The 22534-nt window shown below is 35.6% G+C and overlaps 2 protein-coding genes across 2 annotated transcripts; one reads left to right on the forward strand and one right to left on the reverse strand.

Moving 5' to 3' along the window:
• Nucleotides 1-8899: 8899 nt before the first annotated feature.
• Nucleotides 8900-12001, forward strand: MTO3 (S-adenosylmethionine synthetase family protein). The gene is made up of 2 exons (XM_028205092.2): nucleotides 8900-9303; nucleotides 10512-12001. Exon 2 carries the CDS (start codon nucleotides 10522-10524, stop codon nucleotides 11701-11703), a length of 1182 nt encoding a protein of 393 aa, XP_028060893.2. The 5' UTR covers nucleotides 8900-9303; nucleotides 10512-10521; the 3' UTR covers nucleotides 11704-12001.
• A 463-nt stretch (nucleotides 12002-12464) lies between these two features.
• LOC114264475 (major pollen allergen Ole e 10) lies at nucleotides 12465-14231 on the reverse strand. Its single transcript, XM_028205093.2, has 6 exons — nucleotides 13914-14231; nucleotides 13685-13716; nucleotides 13335-13420; nucleotides 13160-13220; nucleotides 12823-13081; nucleotides 12465-12722 (listed from the first exon to the last, which is right to left on the reverse strand). The coding sequence occupies exons 1-6, from the start codon at nucleotides 13987-13989 to the stop codon at nucleotides 12688-12690; spliced, it is 549 nt and encodes a 182-aa protein (XP_028060894.2). The 5' UTR covers nucleotides 13990-14231; the 3' UTR covers nucleotides 12465-12687.
• Nucleotides 14232-22534: the final 8303 nt, after the last annotated feature.

A 22534-nucleotide genomic window follows, 5' to 3' on the forward strand; every position in this document is an offset into this window, starting at 1 on the left:
ATTTACATTTTCACAAACAAAATCAACATAAAAAAAATTCAAACTGAGAGAGAGAGAGAGAGAGAGAGAGAGAGTGCACATACCAGCAAGAGAGAGCAGAGAGCAACCGACGAAGAGAGAGAGGGAGCAGAGATCAACAGAGAGAAGAAGAATTGGTTCGGGCTATGAAAGGAAAAAAAAGATAAGAGTATAAAAAGTGTGGTTGCAAATGAGGGGGGTAGGCCATTTTATATGGCTTTTAAAAGCGTGGTTACGAACCATGCTTTCTTTTAAAAGCAAAATTTCTTTAAAAGCGTGGTTACAATTCATACTTTCTCTTGAAAGCGTGTTTCTAAATTGCGCTTTCACTTAAAGCTGAAAACGCTAATAGGAACATCTTTTTCTTAATTAAAAGCGTGTTTTGTAACCATACTTTTATGATTTTACTCATTTTGTACGCCTGGGCTAGAAACATGCTGAAAGCGTGTTTTGTAAACACGCTTCAGCCTATTCTGGGAAATTTGACCAAATTAGACTTAGTTTGGGAAATAACTTAGTAGGGAGGCCTAATTTGGGAAAAGCCTCTGCAGTGTGAAACAAATGCTTTTAGTTGATTGAAATTATGGAACAGGTACCACTCAATGCACTTCAAAACTGTTTTATAATCCTCAAATGTATTAAAGACATATGTATATATTTAAAATTTTATGGACGCTATTAAGGGTATCTCCAATGATTCACCAAATATTTCATCAAATCTTAGTAAAAAAAGTATGAATTTTTCTATCTGTGAGTAGTCACTGCAACGGTGAATTTGTAGCTGTCATCAAAACAAAGGTCGACCGACAAGAGTAAATGGGGAAAAAAAAAATCTATTCTGTGTTATATATCCAAAACTAGAAAAACGATGGTTTGCTCAATCCATAACCCATCTCATGGTTTGCTCAATCTGGGTATCAAGAAAAACGATGTTGTACTTATTTTCGCCCCAAATTCAATCCAATTCCCTGTTTGTTTCATCGGAATCATCGCAATCGGCGTTATCGCAACTACTGTAGATCCTATGTACATAGTCTCTGAGCTTTCGAAACTAATCAAAGATTGCAAACCAAAGCTTATCATCACTGTTTCTCAATTGTGGGAAAAAGTTAAAGGCTTTGGTTTACCATCTATTTTTCTAGGTTTTGAAAAATCCGCATTGATGATTACGAACTCAAATTCAAAAGTTACATCTTTTATTGATTAGATTAGGAGTGTTGGGTCGGTTTCAAATTTGCCTGAGGTTTCAATTAGATCAAATGATGCAGCTGCTCTATTGTATTCATTAGGGACACAGTTACAGAGAGGAAATGAAATAGCTTTATTTCGTTAAAGAGGTGGTCAACTGGGGGGTTGATCTCCAAGTGTAAAATTTTCACAAAATTTTGCTTGAGGTGGTTATCTAGGAGGACATCCTGTCGGTCGTTCGGTGGGTCCACACACAACAGCTATGCACAGTAAATTGTTGAAAGGTGCAAGACATCTTCAGTTTGGTGAAAATTTTGGGGCGTTCTTAATTTGATATCGTTTTGATAAAACCCTTGGAGCCAAAAAATGTGTACTTTTTCACCAAATTTAAATTTGGTGATGGATCTGATGAACTGTTGGAGATGACCTAAGTTGGAAGTATTTGAGTAAATAATAACTAAAAGAATTGCATAGAATTATCAAAGATATACATACAAAATGGGAATTAAGAATTCCAAGAGTTATGTAAAATAAAAAAAATCAGATCAAATCTAGGATATCCAATGGAGGAAAATAAATGAACATAAATCAGCTTAGTTATATCACAAATGAATGGATTCGATCAAAAAAGGAAAAAAGATTTGATTGAATTGAACAATTGAAGTTGAGTAACAGAGCACCAACTAACCTACCAAATAGTGTTCATGGTAGTGGACTTCGGAAGAGTGAGAGAGAGAGAGAATGGCCATTGATTCCTGAATTTCTGAGAAGCATTGAAAAGCCACACAGATTTGACATTATGTTTGGATTGCGTGATTTGGAGAGAAAAGAAAAGAAAAGAAATGGAGTGATATGTATTTCTTTTATTTGTTTGGATAACCTAAGTAGAGAGAAATGAGAAGAAATGGAAAGAAATGGAGAAAAACTCATTTCTCTTATAAGCCTCATTTTCAATCTTCCCAAAAGTGAAGAGATTGGGAGAGAAAAGAAACACTATTTTCATAATACCTATTTTGTCCTTATAAAAATAAAAGAAATAAAATGATTAAAAATATAAAAAGATTATTTTGGTAATATAACATAAAATAATTTCTTTTCTTTTCTCTTAATGAAACCTAACCAAACAAGAATGAGAGAAATCACAATCATTTATTTTATTTTATTTTTTCCTTATCCAAACAAAAAGGAGAGAAATCACAATCATTTTTTTTTCTTTTCTTTTCTCTTATTACTTAAGTAATCATTTATTTTCTTTTCTCTCCTAGGTTCCCAAACATAGTGTGAAAGAACGAAGTGAGATCTTGACGAAGTTCAAATTGCGAAGTTGAAACGTTGATTTGGTCAAGAAACAACACAGATTTGAGGGTTTCTGAAGAAACAACATAGATCTGGGAATCGGAGAAAGTGGAGTCCCGCCGACGTGGATGAAGGTTGTTCGTGATCATCGACGCCATGAGGTGGAGGAGAGGAGAGGTATAACCATGATCTAAGCTGAAAGAGAGAGAGATTCGCTCAAATTTGAAGTTGTGCACTGCAAGAGACGATGACAGCGACTAGAGATCGTCACTAGAACCGTCGGCACAGAGTGGCGGAGCTATGGAGCTTCGGTTCAATGATGAGGAGCAGCGCCAGAGGAGCAAAGAGAGAGAGAGAGAGAGAGAGAGAGAGAGAGAGAGTGACTATTTGTGATTAGGGCTGAACTGAGACGTTCGGAGCTCGTTCGAATCCGATCTATTAAATTTGTTTTGCATTTGAACTCGAACTTGTTAAATTTTTAATAACAAAAATGATTTGCACCCCCAGTTTTTCAAACCCCCAGTGACCCTCAGTGTTTTCTTATTGGCTGGAATTTTTTTTTTGTTTTCTATCTACCAATCACAGAGCCCCATGTGGAGTGGGGGTGCTGGGGGTCACCCCCCACTGGGGGTCCCCAGCACGGTTGTTTTAATAAATAAGTCCAAATATTTTAAAATTTGACTCCTAAGTTTGGGTCCTCATTTAATATTTATTATTTATATATTAAATTATGTAAAATATATATAAAAAATAAGATAAATATGTTATTTATATATTTAAAAAATATAAATATAATTAATAATTAATTATGGATAGTACATTTATATAATAGTGGTAGCAGATATTATTATTTTGGTAAAATATTAATTTTTTTTAGTATGTTTATATATATTATATATATAATTGTATTAGGTATGAATTTATAATTTTTTTTGCTCTCGAGTCAAGCCTAAGCCAACTCGGCTCGAGTTCGGTTCGTTATATTTTTATTGAGCTCGAGCTCGAGTTCGTTAAAATATTAATAAACAAACCCAAACATACTAAAGCTCGGTTCGGCTCGTTTGCAACCCTATTTGTGATGGAATGGAACCGTGTATATGATATATAAGGGTATTTTAGACATTTTTCTTAAGCTGAACCTTTTGAACAAAGTATTTCAACACCTGAACTTTTGACCAAACAAAATTGAATTTGAATTTATAGGCTGAATACCTTTTTATTTTTATAGTAATATTAACATTTTTTTATTATATAAGAGAAAATTACAAAGAGTAAATCCAGAAAAAATTTCTTACAAATTATCTAGAAACACTCATGTGTGGTTCAGATTTATTTTATATATGAATCTTACAATACACGCTTTCAATCTCCACTATACATTTCATTCTTGCTTCAAATCTAGAATACAAATAAAATCTTAACTTTTAATTTATCGATTAAATCATTTCCCTTCTAACGAGGGCGTTTGAGTCTCAAAAATTGATTTAAAAAAATGGTTGCCAAATATTTTTAGATGTTATATTAGTCTATAAAAAAAAACTAAATTTAAAAACACCGACAAAATTAGATAAATATTAAAAATTAATAAATAGTTGATGCGGTGAATTATGTAAAACTAATAAATAATTATTTTTATTTGAAAAATTTGAAGGGATATTTATCAATAAATCTCATCTCACAAACAAGTACTCTAATTAGTCCTAATTTTTTTCTATTAATTTATTAAGTCCTATTAGTGAAGAGTTTCTTTCTGAATAGTTCTATTTTTTATTTTGGTGATGTTTTGGTGGACTACTATACCATTTTATTAATGTGACATGTATAATGTGATACTCCAATGTAGCAAGTATTAATGTGACACCCTAAAAAAACTAAAAACTCCTTATTATACTTTTCCCAAATGTGACAATGTGGCAGGTATGATATGACACTCCAAGACTTTTACTCCAAAAAAATTAAAAACTCTTTAGTATATTTTTTCTAAATGTGACAACTTGACGGATATGTTGTGATACTCCAAAAAAATTAAAATTTCGTTAGTATATTTTTCTCAAATGTGACAACGTAGCAGATATGATATGATACTCTAAAAAAAATTACAAACTCCTTAGTGTATTTTTTTTAAATGTGACAACGTGGTGGATATGATGTGATACTCCAAAAAAACTAAAAACTCGTTAGTATACTTTTCCCAAATGTGACAACGTGACGGATATGATGTGACACTCTAAAAAAAATAAAAACTCCTTAGTATACTTTTTCTAAATGTGACAACGTGGTGGGTATGATGCGACATTCAAAAAAAAAAAAAAAAACTCTTTAGTATATTTTTTCTAAATGTGACATGTGACACTCCAACATGGTGGATATGATCCAACATGGCAGATATGATGTAACACTCTAAAAAAAATAAAAAACTTTTTAATGTACTTTTCCCAATGTGACACTCCAACGTGACGGGTATGATGTGATACTAAAAAACTCCTTGGTATACTTTTTTCAAATTTGACACTCCAATGTAGTGGGCAAATGAGTCATTACACATCCAAAAGGACTAAATGGATTACAAGAAGAAATATGAGATTATATGAATTACAAGTTCAAAATATGAGACTTATTGGTCAATCTTTCAAAATTAAAAAGCATATTGATATGATGACTTATTTGAAATTAATGAATGGATGAATGTTCCCTAAATTTATAAATTATATATAGAATACGATTAATTATATTAATCATAATTGTTTTAAAAAAAATCAAATTTGAAATTGATTAAATCTTATTTTGAGTCAACTATTTCACAACAAAGATTAAATGGATTAAAAATTTTATCCATTGAAAAATATTTAGTTGATAACTTTGATTATGCAGGTTTGATTAGCAATTTTATGGCTAAAAATGTGAGAATTGTAATGTTTTAAAAATATTTTGTTACAATTCACTTACTTTTTATTTATTATTTTAGTTTAGATTATTTTAATTATTTTTCTTATTATAAATTTCGTTATATATTTAAGTAAATTTTATGTCAAGAATAAATAAAAAATAAAAATTTGTCGAATAATCTTTTGATTATAAATTTTTCCCCTTAAACGCATAAAAGATTTCTCATGGAAAACTCGCTTCGGACCTAAAAAATAGAAAAATGGGTGGGTGCTCGAAATTCGTGGGTCGAATTTGGGTTGAATTCGAAGAGGGAGAGAAGAGAGGGAGAGAAGAGAGGAGAAGGAGAAGAGAGGGAGACGGCGGGTGCTGGTTCTGCCGACGCCGTCGCCTCGCCTCGCCATCCTCGTCGCAGCCCTCCTGTGCCTCCGCCGCGAGGAGCTCGTCGCCTCCGCCGCCTCCGCCCGCCGTCCTCGTCGCAGCTTCGCAGCTCGTCGCCTCTACCCCCCGTCTCCGCCTTCAGCCCTAATAATTGGGCCCCCTCCAGTCCTCTTCCTCCTTCCTCCTCCCTTTCCTTCTTCTTCTCCCTTCTCCTCCTCTTCTTCTTCTTCTTCTCCCCTCTTCTTCGTTTCTGATTAAACACAGGAAACAGAAAACAAACAAAAAAAAAACAGACACCAAAACGACGTCGTTTTGGTGTCGAGCCAAATTCGACCCACGAATTTCGAGCTACCAACCGGGGTTGTAAAAAATATCAAGCCTTGCATCTAATTTGATGCCAATCATGACCCTTTTTCACCTACCATTTTCATCTCTAGGATAAATAATATCAAATTCTTTTATTTTATTTGAATTCATAAATACAAAATAACTTTATAAATTCATATTAGCAACTGAGTAATTTTAGGAATAATTTTTTTATGTTTATTTCTAGAAAAGTTCCACAAAAGTTATAGTGAGATAATAGTATTTGAAATTGAATATATTTAAAACAAAGATTATTCTCTTAAAAAAACAAAAAATGTTTTCGTGGTACATAAATATTTTAAAAATAAAATTAAAAAACATATATTTGGTGAATCGTCAAAAGTGTTAATTAGGTAGTGGAGAGTGATCAAATGTGCTAGTGGTTGGAAGTGATCGTTAAAGGTCATAGACGGTGATTGTGCAGTCATTAAAGTCAGTTAAAGGATTGTCTTGTCGATTTATTGAAAAGTTATTGACAGTCAATTGTGATAAGAGATGGTAGGTGAGAGAGAAAAAGTAAGAATTTGTTATAAAAATAAATGAAAAAATATATATTTTAAATTTTAAATTTTTTAGAATTAATTCAACTTTTTTAAAAAATAAAATAATATATTAAATAAATTTTTATATATAATTTTATAAAATAAAAACAAAAATGAAAGCCTCACCAAACCACACCCACCAAACCACAGCCACACTTTGGTCTCTCTTTCGATGTCCATTTGACTTTTGAAGTCTCGTCTAGGGGTCACCCACCCGAATTGGGATCCTCCCCTTGAGTCCCCTCCTTAATTCCCTCCTTGCAGGGCCTTCGGGTCCACTTTGAGGCCTAGTTTTGATAATCCGAACCGTTAATATTTTTAGATTTATTCAGTATATCATACCTGTAAAAAATCAAATTGATCGAATATCATAAAGTATGTGTTCGGAAAATTGTTTATTAAAAAATAGTTTGTAGTCCCAATTTTCTGAACGCATACTTTCTGATATTCGATCAACTTGATTTTTTACAGGTATAATATACTGAATAAATCTAAAAATATGAACGGTTCGGATTATCAAAACTGGGTCTCAAAGTAGACCCGAAGGCCCCTGCAAGGAGGGAATTAAGGAGGGGCTCAAGGAGAGGATCTGGACTCCACCCACCCACCCCCATTCAAAATAAAAAACAAGTGTCTCACCAACCCACTTTCTTACCTCAAAAATATATTATTACCACGTCTTGCATCTGCCAAACAATATTTTCTTATTTTAAAATACAAAATAATAGAATTAACATTAATCAATGCACATGAAATCTACAAATTTAAAAATAAAAAAAACTCTGAAAGTTTAAAAAATAAAATTCACACATTTTTTAGTGCTTACTTTTGGTGATCAAAACATGCAAAGTATATATTAGATTGAAGACGTTATTTGGTAATTTGAAAATATTATTATATGATATTTTGAATTAAGAATCATGCAACATGTGTGTCTAGGACATACATTAAGAATGTTTACAAAAATAAAAATTTTATATTCCACATAATTTGAACATAATATATATATTTAAAAAAAATTTATTAAAAAAGTCTTTAATTTGATGTGATTAATTTATGGGCAAATTACACTGATTGTCCTTACAATTGCTCCTCATTTTAGTCCATCCATTTCCAATTGGCTCAATTTTGATTTTTAATTTTAAGATTTGTGTCATTTTGGTCGAATTGATAATACCGTTATTGTTTTTGACAGAAAATAATTACAGAATATGTTGAGTTTAATTTACTGAGTTTAATAAATTTATAATTTTACTCTTAAAAATATAATAGATGCACTTATATGTATGTATTTTTTTTTTATAAAAAAATGTTAACAGTTGTAATCAATTGGATCGAATTAAACTAAAATCATAAATTTAGAATCAAAATCGAATCAATTAAAATTATGGGGACCAAAAAGACACAAAGACCAAATTAGAAAGACTACTATCGCAATTTGCCCTTATTTTATACATTAAATTCAATTAATGACTTTTTAAAGTTAATATTTTTAAAATTTTAAGAAAAAATATGTAAAAAAATGACAAATAATAATTGATAAGTAATTATGTGTTTTATAAAGGGACATTTTTTCATAAATCCATTTTCATCTACTTATATTCTATTTAATCCACATTATTTTCTTATATTCCAATAAGTCCTATGAGTGACATAGTTATCAAATACCCCTAATAATATTTACATTTACAGTGTGAATGTTCCGTAATGTGAATGTTCACACCGTCAATGTGAATATTCATACGTTAATATAAATATTTACATTGTAAAATATAAATATTCACATTACTAAATTACTAAATACTTTAAATATAAAAATTAAAATTTAATAAAACAAATATTTAAATAATAAAATTTAGGGCAAATTACATATACACCCCTCGAGGTTTGGCTAAATTACAGATGCCCCCCTGAGGTTTGAGAAATTACGAATTCCCCCCTGAATGCTATATTTGCATAAGAAATTAGGGGGCAATTTGTTATGAAATATAAACCTCAGGGGGCAAATTGTTATAAAAATACAAACCTCAGGGGGCGGGATGTAATTTCCGAAACCTCAGGGGTATCTATAATTTAGCCAAACCTCAAGGGGTGTATATGTAATTTGCCCTAAAATTTATTAAAATATAAAAATATTTTATAAACTAATTTAGATACAAACACTTAAAAAGAATTTTCTAATACATCACATTTTTACAAATAGTAATTAATTATTAATTAATGTGTTTTACCAGTTCGATGACAGGAAGGGCCAGCTGCCCGCAGGTCGTAATCGGCCACCGACCCCAAGTAGTAACCCGAGGGAGGAGTGGGGAACATCCAACGGTCCAGCTTCAATCTGACTAACCAAAAACACATGAGCCGTCGATTGTTTGTGTACATCATCCTCACCAATACCAAGACCAAGACCAAAACCAAGAGCGAGACACGTTTGGAATGAATCTAGCCTAATATTCGACTCACAGAGAGGGGGCTTTCGTTTCGCTTTCTCTTTCACTTACCCCCTTGTGTTCGTGTATATATAGACACATCCCTCTTCTTACAAACCACACACACAGAGAGAGACAGAAAGAGAGAAAGAAGCAAGCAAACAAGCAGCACAAGGCAAAGCTAACTCTCTCTCAGCAAGGTGAGGATTGCTTTTCTCTTTTCTCTTTTGTCTGCTGATTTGTTTTTATGCTCTGGTGTTTAGTTGAAATTTTGTGATCTATCTTGTACTAACTAATCTTCCTTTCAAAATCACTACTTTTAACTGCTATCCTATTAACAGTGTGAAGAGTTTTGGATTGCTATGCATTATGCTCTTGTTCTTGCTCTTTGTGTTTTGATTGATCTCAGGACTCTAATCCTAAAGTTGTGAACTGGTTTTGGAATATATAAAATAATAAAAAAATCCAGAATTTACGCTTCTTCTAGGATTTAAATTTGGTTAATCCATCTCGCTTTCTCAATTCAATTCGTTATCTGTCTCTGAACATTCCTATTTCGCTGAAGTTACTTGATCTTTGTTAACAAGTTTTAACCTTGCCAGATCTCATGGGTTTTTTTTCTCTCATGGTTGTTTGTTTGGATTTTTTCTGCTTCCAATTATTTTTCTAGGATATTTTTCTGATTCTATATCACATCACAGCATATTACTTACTTCATTTTTGTGCGTTTAGTAGTTTGATTGATGATCTTTATTTAGTAAAAATGTTTATTAATAAGACTTGCTCTATTTCATGTACCTTGATAAGTTTTGATCTAGATTTTTGATGATGGAATGGAATGGAATAGAAAGGAAATTAAATTCATAGAAAACAACCAAATAAGAAAAATGATTTATTTTTATTTATTTTTTAATAAAAAGCATGTTCATCTTCTTCTTATGTTATATCCCAACCAAACAAAAGTGAACAATTTTTTTATCTGATTTTATTTCTCCTTTTCGTGTTTCCCCTGATTCTTTCCCTTTCCTTTATCAAATCCAGGTTTCAAACATAGCTAAGTGTTTCTTTATTAAGGGGGTTAATAAAACGATTCACACTTTCACCACTAAACTATACCCGCCACATTGTGATTATTTGCTTGATATTCTGAATCCTCATTACTAATGGAATCCTATTATGTACTGTTAATGACTTACTTTAATCATTTATGATACGATACATCCAAACAAGCACAAGCGTATTGCTAAATGTCTCCTGTTACAAGGACCACCTAGTTGCAAAGCTTATCCAAGGGGTGTTTTTTATTTGCGTTAATGCCTTGCGAAGTTGCTACTTAAGTGCCTTTATGTTTGTTTGTGCTTGGTACACCTGTTTGCTGAGAGATCATTTTCACTTTTGCGCCGTGCAGCTTGAACAAAATGGAGACCTTCCTATTTACATCTGAATCAGTGAATGAGGGACACCCTGACAAGCTGTGCGACCAGATCTCTGATGCAGTGCTTGATGCCTGCCTTGCCCAGGATCCTGACAGTAAAGTTGCCTGCGAAACTTGCACCAAGACCAACATGGTCATGGTTTTTGGCGAGATCACAACCAAGGCCAATGTAAACTATGAGAAAATCGTGCGTGACACTTGCCGTGCTATTGGGTTTATCTCTGATGATGTAGGTTTGGATGCCGACAACTGCAAGGTCCTTGTTAACATTGAGCAGCAGAGCCCCGATATTGCTCAGGGTGTCCACGGTCATCTAACCAAGCGACCTGAGGAGATTGGTGCTGGTGACCAGGGTCACATGTTTGGTTATGCAACTGATGAGACCCCTGAATTGATGCCCCTCAGCCACGTTCTTGCAACCAAGCTTGGTGCTCGCCTGACAGAAGTTCGCAAGAATGGTACCTGCCCATGGCTGCGACCAGATGGTAAAACCCAAGTGACTGTCGAGTACTGCAACGACAATGGTGCCATGGTTCCCATTCGTGTGCACACCGTCCTCATCTCCACCCAACACGATGAGACCGTCACAAATGATGAGATTGCTGCTGATCTTAAAGAGCATGTCATCAAGCCTGTTATTCCTGAGAAGTACCTGGATGAGAAGACCATCTTCCACCTTAACCCTTCCGGTCGCTTTGTCATTGGTGGACCTCACGGTGATGCTGGTCTCACTGGCCGCAAGATCATCATTGACACTTATGGTGGGTGGGGTGCTCATGGTGGTGGTGCTTTCTCTGGAAAGGACCCCACCAAGGTGGATAGGAGTGGAGCATACATTGTCAGGCAGGCTGCAAAGAGCATTGTGGCCAGTGGGCTCGCCCGGCGGTGCATTGTGCAGGTTTCTTATGCCATTGGTGTTCCTGAGCCCTTGTCTGTTTTTGTAGACACGTACAGGACTGGAAAGATTCCGGACAAAGAGATTCTCAAGATTGTGAAAGAGAGCTTCGATTTTAGGCCTGGAATGATTGCCATCAACCTGGATCTTAAGAGGGGTGGCAATGGCAGGTTCTTGAAGACTGCTGCATATGGGCATTTTGGCAGGGATGACCCCGACTTCACATGGGAAGTTGTGAAGCCTCTCAAGTCAGAGAAGATTCAGGCTTAATTAAGGCGTCATTATGGATTACCGAACCATATTACTTTTTTTGGCTGCTTATGTTTGCTTATCGGTTCATATCTTTTTTTCTTCTGTTGTTGCTATTCATTTTTTTGGCTATGGGAGGTGAAAAACAAAAGAAGTGGGTGTGGATTGCCTTTGTAGTCTCTATGTATTGCTTATTGCTGCTGAGAGACATAGTAATATCCACAAGAAAATGAGTTCACTAGACAGTACATTGTGAAATTATGTGATTGTTTACAAAGATTTTATTTTAATACTAATCATAAGCCGGCTCTTCCGTTAATTTTTTCTTTAATTGCGATCTTATTGTTTGAATGGAAAGTGAAACTACATTTGGGCAAGTCGGTGGCTTGGTTTAATGATTGGTTTCCACGAAAATTGGAGAAAGGCAAATAAAAGTAAAACAGAGGCAGGTAGCTATTTTTCTCACGGTTATGATCATCTGTTTGAAACTCTCTCAACCACCTTCAATTCTTGTCAGCTAATTCTACTCCCAACACCTTTATGATTTAGTCCAAAGGACCTGGTGAAAATCATTGCACTTTTACTATCTGTTTCTTCTTTTACCAAGAGCTTTGCATTGCTTGGTTGATCAAACAGACCGACCTAATTTATCAACTTGTGCTATGATTTCCAAAATAATGGATGAAATCAATTAAGGAGATACACAATTATTGTGTCGATTTTAGAGTTCCAATTTGAACCATATCCTTGTCCCCATGAAGTAAACGCAATACCAATCAATGTGAAATAAAATCGGCTAATATTTAAAACCCTGGATGGAACCCCATGCATATATGATAAAAAAAACAAACTGTGACATGTTCATTGGCGAAACACTTGTCCATCTCATTCCAATCTATCATTTCACACTATTTAAGTCATTAAACTAATGATGGAACTAGCTATAATACCATCCAACCATCTCATCTCCCACCAATTTATTCGGTTTATTCGTAAGCATCGCTTTTACTCACCAAGCTGGTATATGCATTGGCCAACAGCTGCAAAAAGCGCGCACAACACATTAGAGCACACTTCAAATGAATTAATTTTTTGGGAAAAAATGAATAAAAAAAATCGTGTTGTGACATAAGTGATTACATGGGTCTTGGGTGATTATAAGTCCGCTGCCACCAAAATTGCAGTCGTGGTCGAACTGTCCGGCAATTTGGTAGTACATATTCATGACAACTGATGCATCGGAGACTTTGTTGGTGGCCGGATTGTAACACATGCCGCCAACTTGGATGGCACTGCAATCAACTTCAATTTGGATGCAGCAGAACTGAATAATATCATCGAGTTTAGCAGCCGGAGTGGAGGGCTTTACAATGCACCATTTTTCCTGAACATCTTTGATCTGTTGTTAAGAAAACACTGAGAATACTGACAGTAAAAGAAGAAGAAGAAGAAGAAGAAGAATAACAGAGTATATCACCTGATATGGGACAGATAGTGAACCCGCGTTCTCCACTGGCAGAGGGCTTGTTTTTTGATCACTGGGTAATTGTTTTTCGAAGTAAAAAAATTAAGGACGACTCATGACAAGGTTAGAATAGAAATGAAGAAATTAATGAATTACTTTTTGTGGTTTATAACAGTGGTGCTATTACCTGACACTAACTCCATTTGGAGCATGATTCGGAATTTGAGGCTTGGTGAACACATTGTTTACACCAACAAACACAAGTGGTCCAGCCTGCCCGGTTAGAGCACTTACATCAACAGTTATTACAAGACACAGCATTGGCTGTTTGGTTTTGGTTTTCGTTTTTTTCAAAAACAAAACAATGAAAACAGCTTTTGGAAAATTGAAAACAATTTTTGGTGTTTTCTTAAAAAGTGGTTTTTATTTTAATATTTTAAATATCATAGAAAGGAAAAGAATTGGCAGCAAAATTCTGCTAAAAATGCTTTTTCTTGTAGTGCTTGGACAAAGATTCAGAGGATGAAAGAATTATACCTTTTTTCCTTCATGTTGAACGTCCTGTGACTCTGCATAATTTTATGCCACAGTTAAAAGGTGATCCATGGAAAATTCTTCTACTTCTAAGACTCTTAAACAAGCATCAAATCAACATTTTCAAAAAAATTAGTAAAAAACAGAAAAAATAAAGATAAAACAACTAAGTTTATTGGAAGTTGCAGAAATAAAAAATAACATGGGGCAATTGAAATGAAATGTAAGAGACCTGTGCAAGCACTGAAACACAGAAAACAAGTGAGAGCAAGAACAACAAAGGCTGAGGAGTGCCTTGTCATGACCATTTTTGGAGCACTGAAGCAACAGAAGACAGAGAGAGAAGGAATGCAAGTGTTTTGAGAAGCAAAGAGCTGGTTGATATTGGCTTAAATAGAGGAGATTTCACCAGCCACAGAGAGACCCCTCACTGACTAGCCCTTACTACTAGTACGTTACTAGGATGCAACATGGTCGGTCTAATTTTTCTTGGCGGTAGGTAGGTTGCAAGAGGCAGAGCCCCATTTCCCCAAGGTGAGATTTTGGGGCCAACTCAATTTTGGAGTTTGGTTTCCTTTTTAGAATTTGTTTTTAAAATTATTTTTTAAAAAATTTAATTTGATAAAAAATAAACATCAGAAAAATATTGTTGCCCTAAAAAGAGAAAACCTGTTTTTTGTGAGTGCTTTTATTTTCAATTTTTTTTTTAGTATACTAGTTTTAGATTTGAAAAAAAAAAAACAAAAACAAAAAAACAAACATAAACAATTTTTGCATAGGAAAGTAAATAGAGTGAATATTTCTACACTTGAGACCTATGATCTTGGTTCAATGTATAGGTAGTTGAGGGGCTGCTAAATCTGTATTTCGTGTGTAATATTTTCTCATCATAGTGGAATTGTTGGGACCGTGAATATAACTATAGTTTTAAGATGAATCACGTAAATCTTGTATTATTGTGTGTGTGCTTTACAATTCATATATATATATATATATATTTTGGAGTGTCTCAGTCTCCAATCTTATTATTAAGTGCTAGGACTTTCCAACGGTGACTGCGTTGATGCAACCATTGATCAAAATGGCATTCTTGATTCTCCATTTGCACAGACCAACTTTACTTACACCCCAAGGCAATGCCATTACTGGTTTTCTTCAGAGAAAAGTAGATATTGACTATAAGGCTACAATGAAATTGAAAGGCACTGCAAAAACAATTTTCAATTAATGTGTATGTATTACCAAGTTTAGGACACTCTTTGCTCTTTAATGGCCTTTAGGGGAGAGAGAGGGCAGTTGAAAAAGGTTTCAAGAGCAGGACTATTTGATCTATATTGGCCCCATTGTCTTTGGACACGGAGAAAATCTCCTCTCATTTCAGGCAACAAAATAATGTGAATCAAACAGAGCAGCTGCTTGTGTCAAAAAAAAAGAAGCAGGGCGGTTACTGGTTTGAAAAACTATAGTGTGCTATTTTGCATATAAACAAAACACAAGAAAATGTGTGGCTGAGATTCATTTTGTGTATAATCCCCACTACATGCAGAATAAAATCTAGTCCACACCTCAACTTTTTTATGTATTTTTCTTATTTTGTTTCTGTGCAACTAGAATTTGTTGTTTTAAAAAGAAAAAGAAAAAGAAAAAGAAAGAAAGAAAGTCATTTTTTGTTTTACAATTTTTCTACGTGCACATAAACTCTTCATTAAATTGGACAAAATCTTGTCACATGAATGTGGAATCCACGAAAAGGTAAGTCTCACTTCATATCGGAATTTGTGACCGATTTCTACACTGCTAAAATTTTTCTTATTTAACATCCCTTTGTGTTTGTTGGTATTAAAGAAGAGTTGTTTTATGAAAGTTATCCCACTAGAAATCATATTATTTGCAACTCCACAAGCCCACAGAAAAATGAGGACAGTGAGGAAGGTTGTGTGAGGGCTGTTTTGATGTTTCCATATACCATTTGAAGCACCTATAATAATGGACAAACAACTACATTGACCAACTCTTTTGCTTATAAAACCAGCAGCTCCCAGCTGTGTTGGAGGGTGACAAAATTTCCCTTTGAGCTCTTGCCTTATATCTCTCTCTCTCTATATCTCCAAGCCCCAAAAACCCTCAAGTTCCTACACCCTTCGCTACACCACCACCTAGCACCATACCTCCAACCTCCATTACAGCCATTTGAAGTTGTTTTCCAGAGCCTAGGAGTACTGCAACTCAAGCCAAAGAGCTGCCAAAGACAAGTCTTCAAGGGTGAGCTTCCATTTTCCCTTTTCTACCCTTTTCTTGATCTATTTGTAAGTCATATTTGCTTGCTGTTTTGGGCTCCGACCTTAACTGAAACTAGGCTTATTTTGAGCTATTTTTCATGTTTGTTTAAGGGTATTTACCTGTTTGAGGTCTCCTTGTTGCACTTGCTTCATTATCCCTCTTGTATGCCATCTTCTTGTGTAGTATTTTTGGCCTACGTGTAGACTGTTTTGAGGCATGTCATAAACTGTAAAGTTTCTTATTTTGAGCCCTTCTTCAATATTGTTGAAGGGATCATTGATGTTTGAGGCTTCTATCTTCCACTTGCCTTTATATCTCTATTTTGGCCATATTTTTGCATGATTTGTTAGCCTCTTTTGCTTCTGTTTCTGGGCTCTGGTCCGAACTACAAATGGCCTTATTTTGACCCCATCTTCATATTTCATTCAGGGTCTTTCACTGTTTAAGGCACTCTTTATACACTTTGTGTTATATCTCTCTTTTTGGCCTTATTTTGTGTTGTATCTTAGGCTTGGATGCATACTGTTTTGGGTCTGCTCATCAATTGTAAAGTGCAATATTTTGGGCCCCTCTTCAACATTGTTGAAGGACCCCTTTGTGTTTGAGGCCAGAAACCACCACTTGCTTCTTTGTCCCTCTTTTGGCCCATTTCTTGCATGAGAGCTTTGCCATACCTGTGCTGGTTTTTGTGGTTTGCCATAAACTGTAAAAGGTCATATTTTGGACCCCTATTCAACATTGTTGAAGGGTCCTAATCTTTTTGGGGTCAGCAGCTGTGAGTTGTTTCTTTACCTCACATTTAGGGCCATTTTTGCATGCTAGTTTTTCCCTATTCGTGTTTGTTGTTTGGCCTTGTTTAAAACTGAAAAAATGCTTTTTTTGGGGCTGCCTTGAATCTGTCTTCACATGTCATGATCAAATAATGCATGTTTTGTATAGCTATAGGCCAATGCATATGTCTAGTTTTGCATTTCGGTTTCATTTCATGCATCGGGAGCCATGCTTTTATGATTCGGGACTGTTTTGGGTCATATTTGAGCGCTGAAATTTGCATGCTAGCATATCATATTCCATGCCTTGCCATGTCTGGTTAGAGTGGCTTTTTGTGCCTAAGGGTCGGTCCTCGGTTTGCGTGCATGTGTGCGCGCATTCCGAGTTGTTTCATTTCCATCTTATGGCCTCCTATGTGAGTGTGGCTGAGGTCCACTCATGTTGGTGTAAGCCCATATTGCATTGTGTATGCCATCTCATTCCATAGCATTGTGTATGTTAGGTTGTATGTTAGCGCATTGTGTATGCCATGTTACCTCGTGCATTGTGTATGCCATTTCATAGTATTGTGCATGCTAGGCTGTATATTAGTTGCATTCATGCATGTCATGCATATTGCATCGTGTTTGGGGTAGGAGTTAGCCCGGGCACGGGAAACGAGGTACGTTCCGTACTCCGAGTGACGGAACATGTCTCAATTCCAAGTCACCGACACTCCGGATTATCCATGATGGAGTTAGGTTTTGTTGTGTTTATACGTGCATTCATTCTATATTGAGTTGCACAATTCGACTCCTCGGCCATCATGCATCGATATGCGTGATTGGTGGCACGAGGATCGAGGCATGCATACATTTGTGAAAATACATTGCTATGCCCCTTTCCTGCTCTCTGTTGCAGTAAATTAAGAATCAGCAACCTTTCGGAGCTTGGCGCGCTTTCCAAGGATAATTGCAAAACAGAGGCTAATCGGGGCATCCCAGTGGATTTCTGCACAAGGCAGTCCAGACATGCATCATCCATAATCTAAAGAAGAGTCAAGGCAGTCCCTGGCTTGCATGCCAGTTTATAGCTTTCTTAGTTAATTTGTAAATTAATTAAGAATTTGTATATATTTGGACTGTATTATTTGGACTGTACTATTTATTCGGACCCTCTGCGCGAGGGCACAACTGTAATAAGTGTGCGTGTGTGTGTTGTATGTCTTCCAACCCCACGTCTTTCTCCCTTTTATTTATCCGCTTATGATGGTTAGGTTAGGGCATATTTCAATTAGCATACAGTATGATAGCATGTTTGCATCATTCATCTGTTTTGCATGCACCGGGCTCGGTGCATCATACTAACTGTATTGTATTTTCAATTCCAAGTTGAATACATGTTAGCTATAGCATTTCATATGCTATGTTTAGAATAGCCAAGCCTGCTATAGTTGCATTTTTGCATGTGTTGCATTAGGCATTTCTGTATAATTACGATCATGCATGAATTTCTAATGAGCTTCTTTTTTGGCTTGGAGTACTCGGTAAGTTTTATGCTTTAGCATCCTTACATGCGTGTGAGTGACTGCCATGAATAGCATGCTTACCATGAGGCTATGTGCTTATGTGATATACCTGCCTGAATGCCTGTGGGTGAAGGTTGGGTTGTTTGGATTGGAACAAATCATTGACTGTGAGTTTTAAGCCCACTAGATAGTGGCAAAACCATCTTTCCTAAGCCCACCTGAGGGTGGCAAAATCTGCATTTTAAGCCTACTTGCGAGTAGCAAACCATCTTTCCAAAAACAAACATGAAATGTTTTGTTCCAATTCAGGCGACCCAGTCTATACTTGTATGCTGTGCGCATCACATAGTAATCTAGGCTAATAACAAGAATAAGAACACATAAAGTTTTCAAAAATAGATATCATGGTTAGTAGAGGCCGATCTTTGATCGGGCGAGCGGGGGTGCTCACGAAGTGACCTTCCCCAATCGTACCCAAGTTCCCGAGCCGAGGCAACTTTGGTGATGACGGACACGTGGCCTTAGGCAACGAGTCAGGGTTTCCTAAATTTCCCAAAATAAAATATTTAGGTGGCGACTCTGTATCTGGCAAAGCAGTCCATGTTTGGCACTTCTTTCAAAATCTGTTTTTTTTTTTCAAAACGATTTGCCGGATTTGGACTCTTTGGTTCAGATTTAGAACCATGACAATTTGAGAGTCCTAAGCTGTAGTGACCCCAAATGAACAGAACGAGACTCACCCTCCCGGGGCGTTCGGGGACGTCTACAGTCCCTTAGCACGTACGGGCTTTCCAAGATTGTGCTACAAATGCTTATAGTCCCCTAGCACATACGGACTTTTCAAGATTGTCATCAAAACAAGATATATTTATTGCAACTAGGAATAATCATTCATGCTTGTAAATATTTTCCGAACAAGGCAAAACAAGGTTTTATCAAAGCTTTATAACATATCTTTATTAAAAATACCACTCACATAGTTCTTCAAACGTCGGGATCGAGGCAAGTCCAAGTCCTACAAACACACGGCAAGTTTATTGAATGCACTTTCAAACGAACTTTATATGAATGCAAATGATCTCGGCATGCTCTGAAAGCCAAGGCAAACCAAAACCAAACACTGTTTCTCATCTCGGGAAAACATGCTGGGTACCAACTAGGTCTAGGCCGAGGTCCCACACCTTCTTGCCGAGGTGTGGTCCTGATGGCCACAATCAAGGAAATGAAGTCGGGAAAATCTGGGTTTCTCTCTGCTCAAGAATATGAAGAACATGAACATGATGAATGCAAAGATCAAAACTTGTTATTACAAGGTCTGGGATTTCATGCTATGAGTTTGAAAACATGGACCTGGATACCCATACAATAAGATCATGGGAAAACAAACACAATAACATGGTTTCTGATACAAACTTCCGGATCAAAATAAGACTTTTCATGAAGAATACATGAACACTATTTTCTCTTTCTAAAACCAACTTTAAATCAATGCATGGCATGCAGCACAGATTCGATCATGCAATGCAGCTAGAGAACCAATAAGAACAACGAGAGTAAACCAAGATTCTAACCTCAAAACTCGAATCTAACAGTTTAATCTCTAGGGATCAAGCTTGAAGTCTACTCTCTTGCTCAAGAACTCCTTCTTCTTCCCCTAGAGCTTCTCTCTCCTCTTCAAAAACAAGGATATAGCAAATGATAGGTTTCTCTCTCTGCCAGCTGATTTAACACTCAGCTCGGACACGTGGCAACGGCTGGTTGGTTCTCCTCAAAAAGGTGATAGATTGACAAGACAAGGCTATGACAAAGCGTATCTAACAAGATTCATGGCAAGGCACTCCGGCAAGTAATGATCTCGGCTAAGGGCAAGACTTCGGCAAAAATAATATCGGCTTGGAAGGACAACACTTGACTAAGCTGTGCCACACCTTGGCCTAGATGTGCCACACCTCGGCCTAGGTCGTACCATTCCAGCAACAAGGTCTCTAGGTATAAGGATAAACATCTCGGCCTAGATAATACACATCTCGGCCTTGGTGCTGTACACCTCGGCCTAGATAGGGACATCTCGGCCAATATGTCAGGGTGAAAAAGGAGGTCAATCAAAGTGGTTCCAAGTGTAAAAGGGTTCAAAGGTGACTAGGCTTAGGATGATCTCGACAACACACCAAACAAGAACAAAGCATGCAAGCAACATTTAAGCAAAACAAGACAAGATTACACATAAATGTATGCAAGTATGACTAATGTAAGGTGAGGGTTGCTACAAACGGTGTCATAAACAACTAGATAGACAGATTCTCACCAAATATATAGGGTATGCAAATATGGGGAATGAAACTTTAAATCTTAGGATTTTGGTAGATTTATCCAAAGTCTTGTATATCTTCTCAGGCAACTATAATCATAAGAGTAATTAATTAAATACTAGCATAACTCCAAAACCAAACCCTTTGTTACACCAATTTCAGACCTTAACAGCCCACAATAGTCACTCTCGAAGATCCTCTTTGAGAAATCAAAATCAAACTTTAGATCGGAGTTTATAAGAGTGTGCTCCGCCCCATCAGTTTCATGATTTTCTGTTAGTCAAAGAAGCAGACCACCAAAAGGTCCCACACTATTATTTAAATGCCCAGCATTTGGTGCATTTAATTAGAGCTAATACTTTTATCCTCATGTTGAATTTTGTTATCCTGAACTTAAAAAGAAAGTAAGCACGCTAGTGCAGTATTAAATCATAAATTCATTAGAGTAACAATGTCCCATTCCATAAATACACATGTATCAGTAACCCAACACCAAAAAAATGAATACAAATGCATCAGTATGACTAATAGATGCATAATGATTTCATCTAGTTAGCACATGCACAATAAGATAGATTTATAATTTTATATGACAGATTCATGTTAATTAAATGTGTCTATTTCACTTAAAAATATCATGCATATGTATGTTAATTTCCATGAAGCACCTTGAACAAAAAAGTCAAAAGTTGTGTTTTGTTATAAAGATTAGATTTTATGTTGCACTAAGAAACTACATGAAATCAGATGGCCATTCTTTCTATCGATACTATGTAATCTAGTATCAGTCACATTTATCAAGCGCAACACATGTGCTGAAAGTTCTGCATCACGTATTTCATATGATTCCACACTAAAAATGAAGAGATGTAACACATGCTAAGACATACAACGCACTCCGGAAATGTTTGACTACAATTAATAGGAGTATAATTACCTTACACCACTAAATTGCTTTGTCTTAAGAATAGCTGCAATTATATGTACTATCCAAGAAAGTTTGGCTTCAACAACAAGAAGTTCACTATTATCTGAGAGGGTTGGGGCGTTGTCTGCTTCCTATACAAATGAAATTAAAATAATGGAAGAATCATAATCTTCACATGGAGAATTTCACAAATATCAAGAACGATGATGGAATTGCACAAAATGCTACTGGGCCTTACCATATATATACATTTGGAAGATAGGATCAGTAATCTGCATTATATATGTGCTATAGATCTCATACTGCAATCAAATGAAAGATTTTAAGCCAACAGAGAAACAAAAATAAAATTTTGATGAATAGAATCATCAGCTGAAAAAGCAAATGTAATCTAACCTAAATAGAATCAAATTTTGATGAGATAAAATGTTATATGATCTTAGGCACAAATTCGTTCAGTAGGTTTGGTGCATTGTCCTTCAAATATGGCACATAATTCACCAATCTAGACCATCGCCCAAGAAGGTAGTAGACACTATTGCTTGCCCACTGGTCAAAGGCAACAATTCAACAAGATTTATATAAGAGAAAATCCTTTTATGTATAGAAAAGATTGAAATATAAATAAAACCAGTTCAAATCATACTCAAAATCAGTTATGTATATTATTGTTTTTACATGCATTTGTTCACAAAAATATAAATCTGAAATATCAGAGCAAAATACAAAGCTATGTAAAGCAAGAAGATACTCTTTGAGGATTTATCCCAGTAGCAGCAACATATAAATCCAGCTTCCCAATTGCAATTCCAATACCATGCAGTCCAAGATCACCGAGACCCAATATTCTATTTCCATCTGTTACAACAATCATATCAACCTACAACAAAAGGTTCTGTATCAACACTCTAGAACAGTGATCAAAAATCAAGTACAGTAAGTAAAGTACAATGTTTGTAGCGAGCTAACACTGAAAGATAGCAAACTTCATGGTAAGCAACTAGTAAATGAGATCTGATGAAAGCCAAAAATGAAACATTCAGGCATCTAGCAAAAGT

Source organism: Camellia sinensis, chromosome 6, assembly GCF_055761805.1.
Source record: "Camellia sinensis isolate YWXY chromosome 6, ASM5576180v1, whole genome shotgun sequence".
Lineage (NCBI taxonomy): Eukaryota > Viridiplantae > Streptophyta > Magnoliopsida > Ericales > Theaceae > Camellia > Camellia sinensis.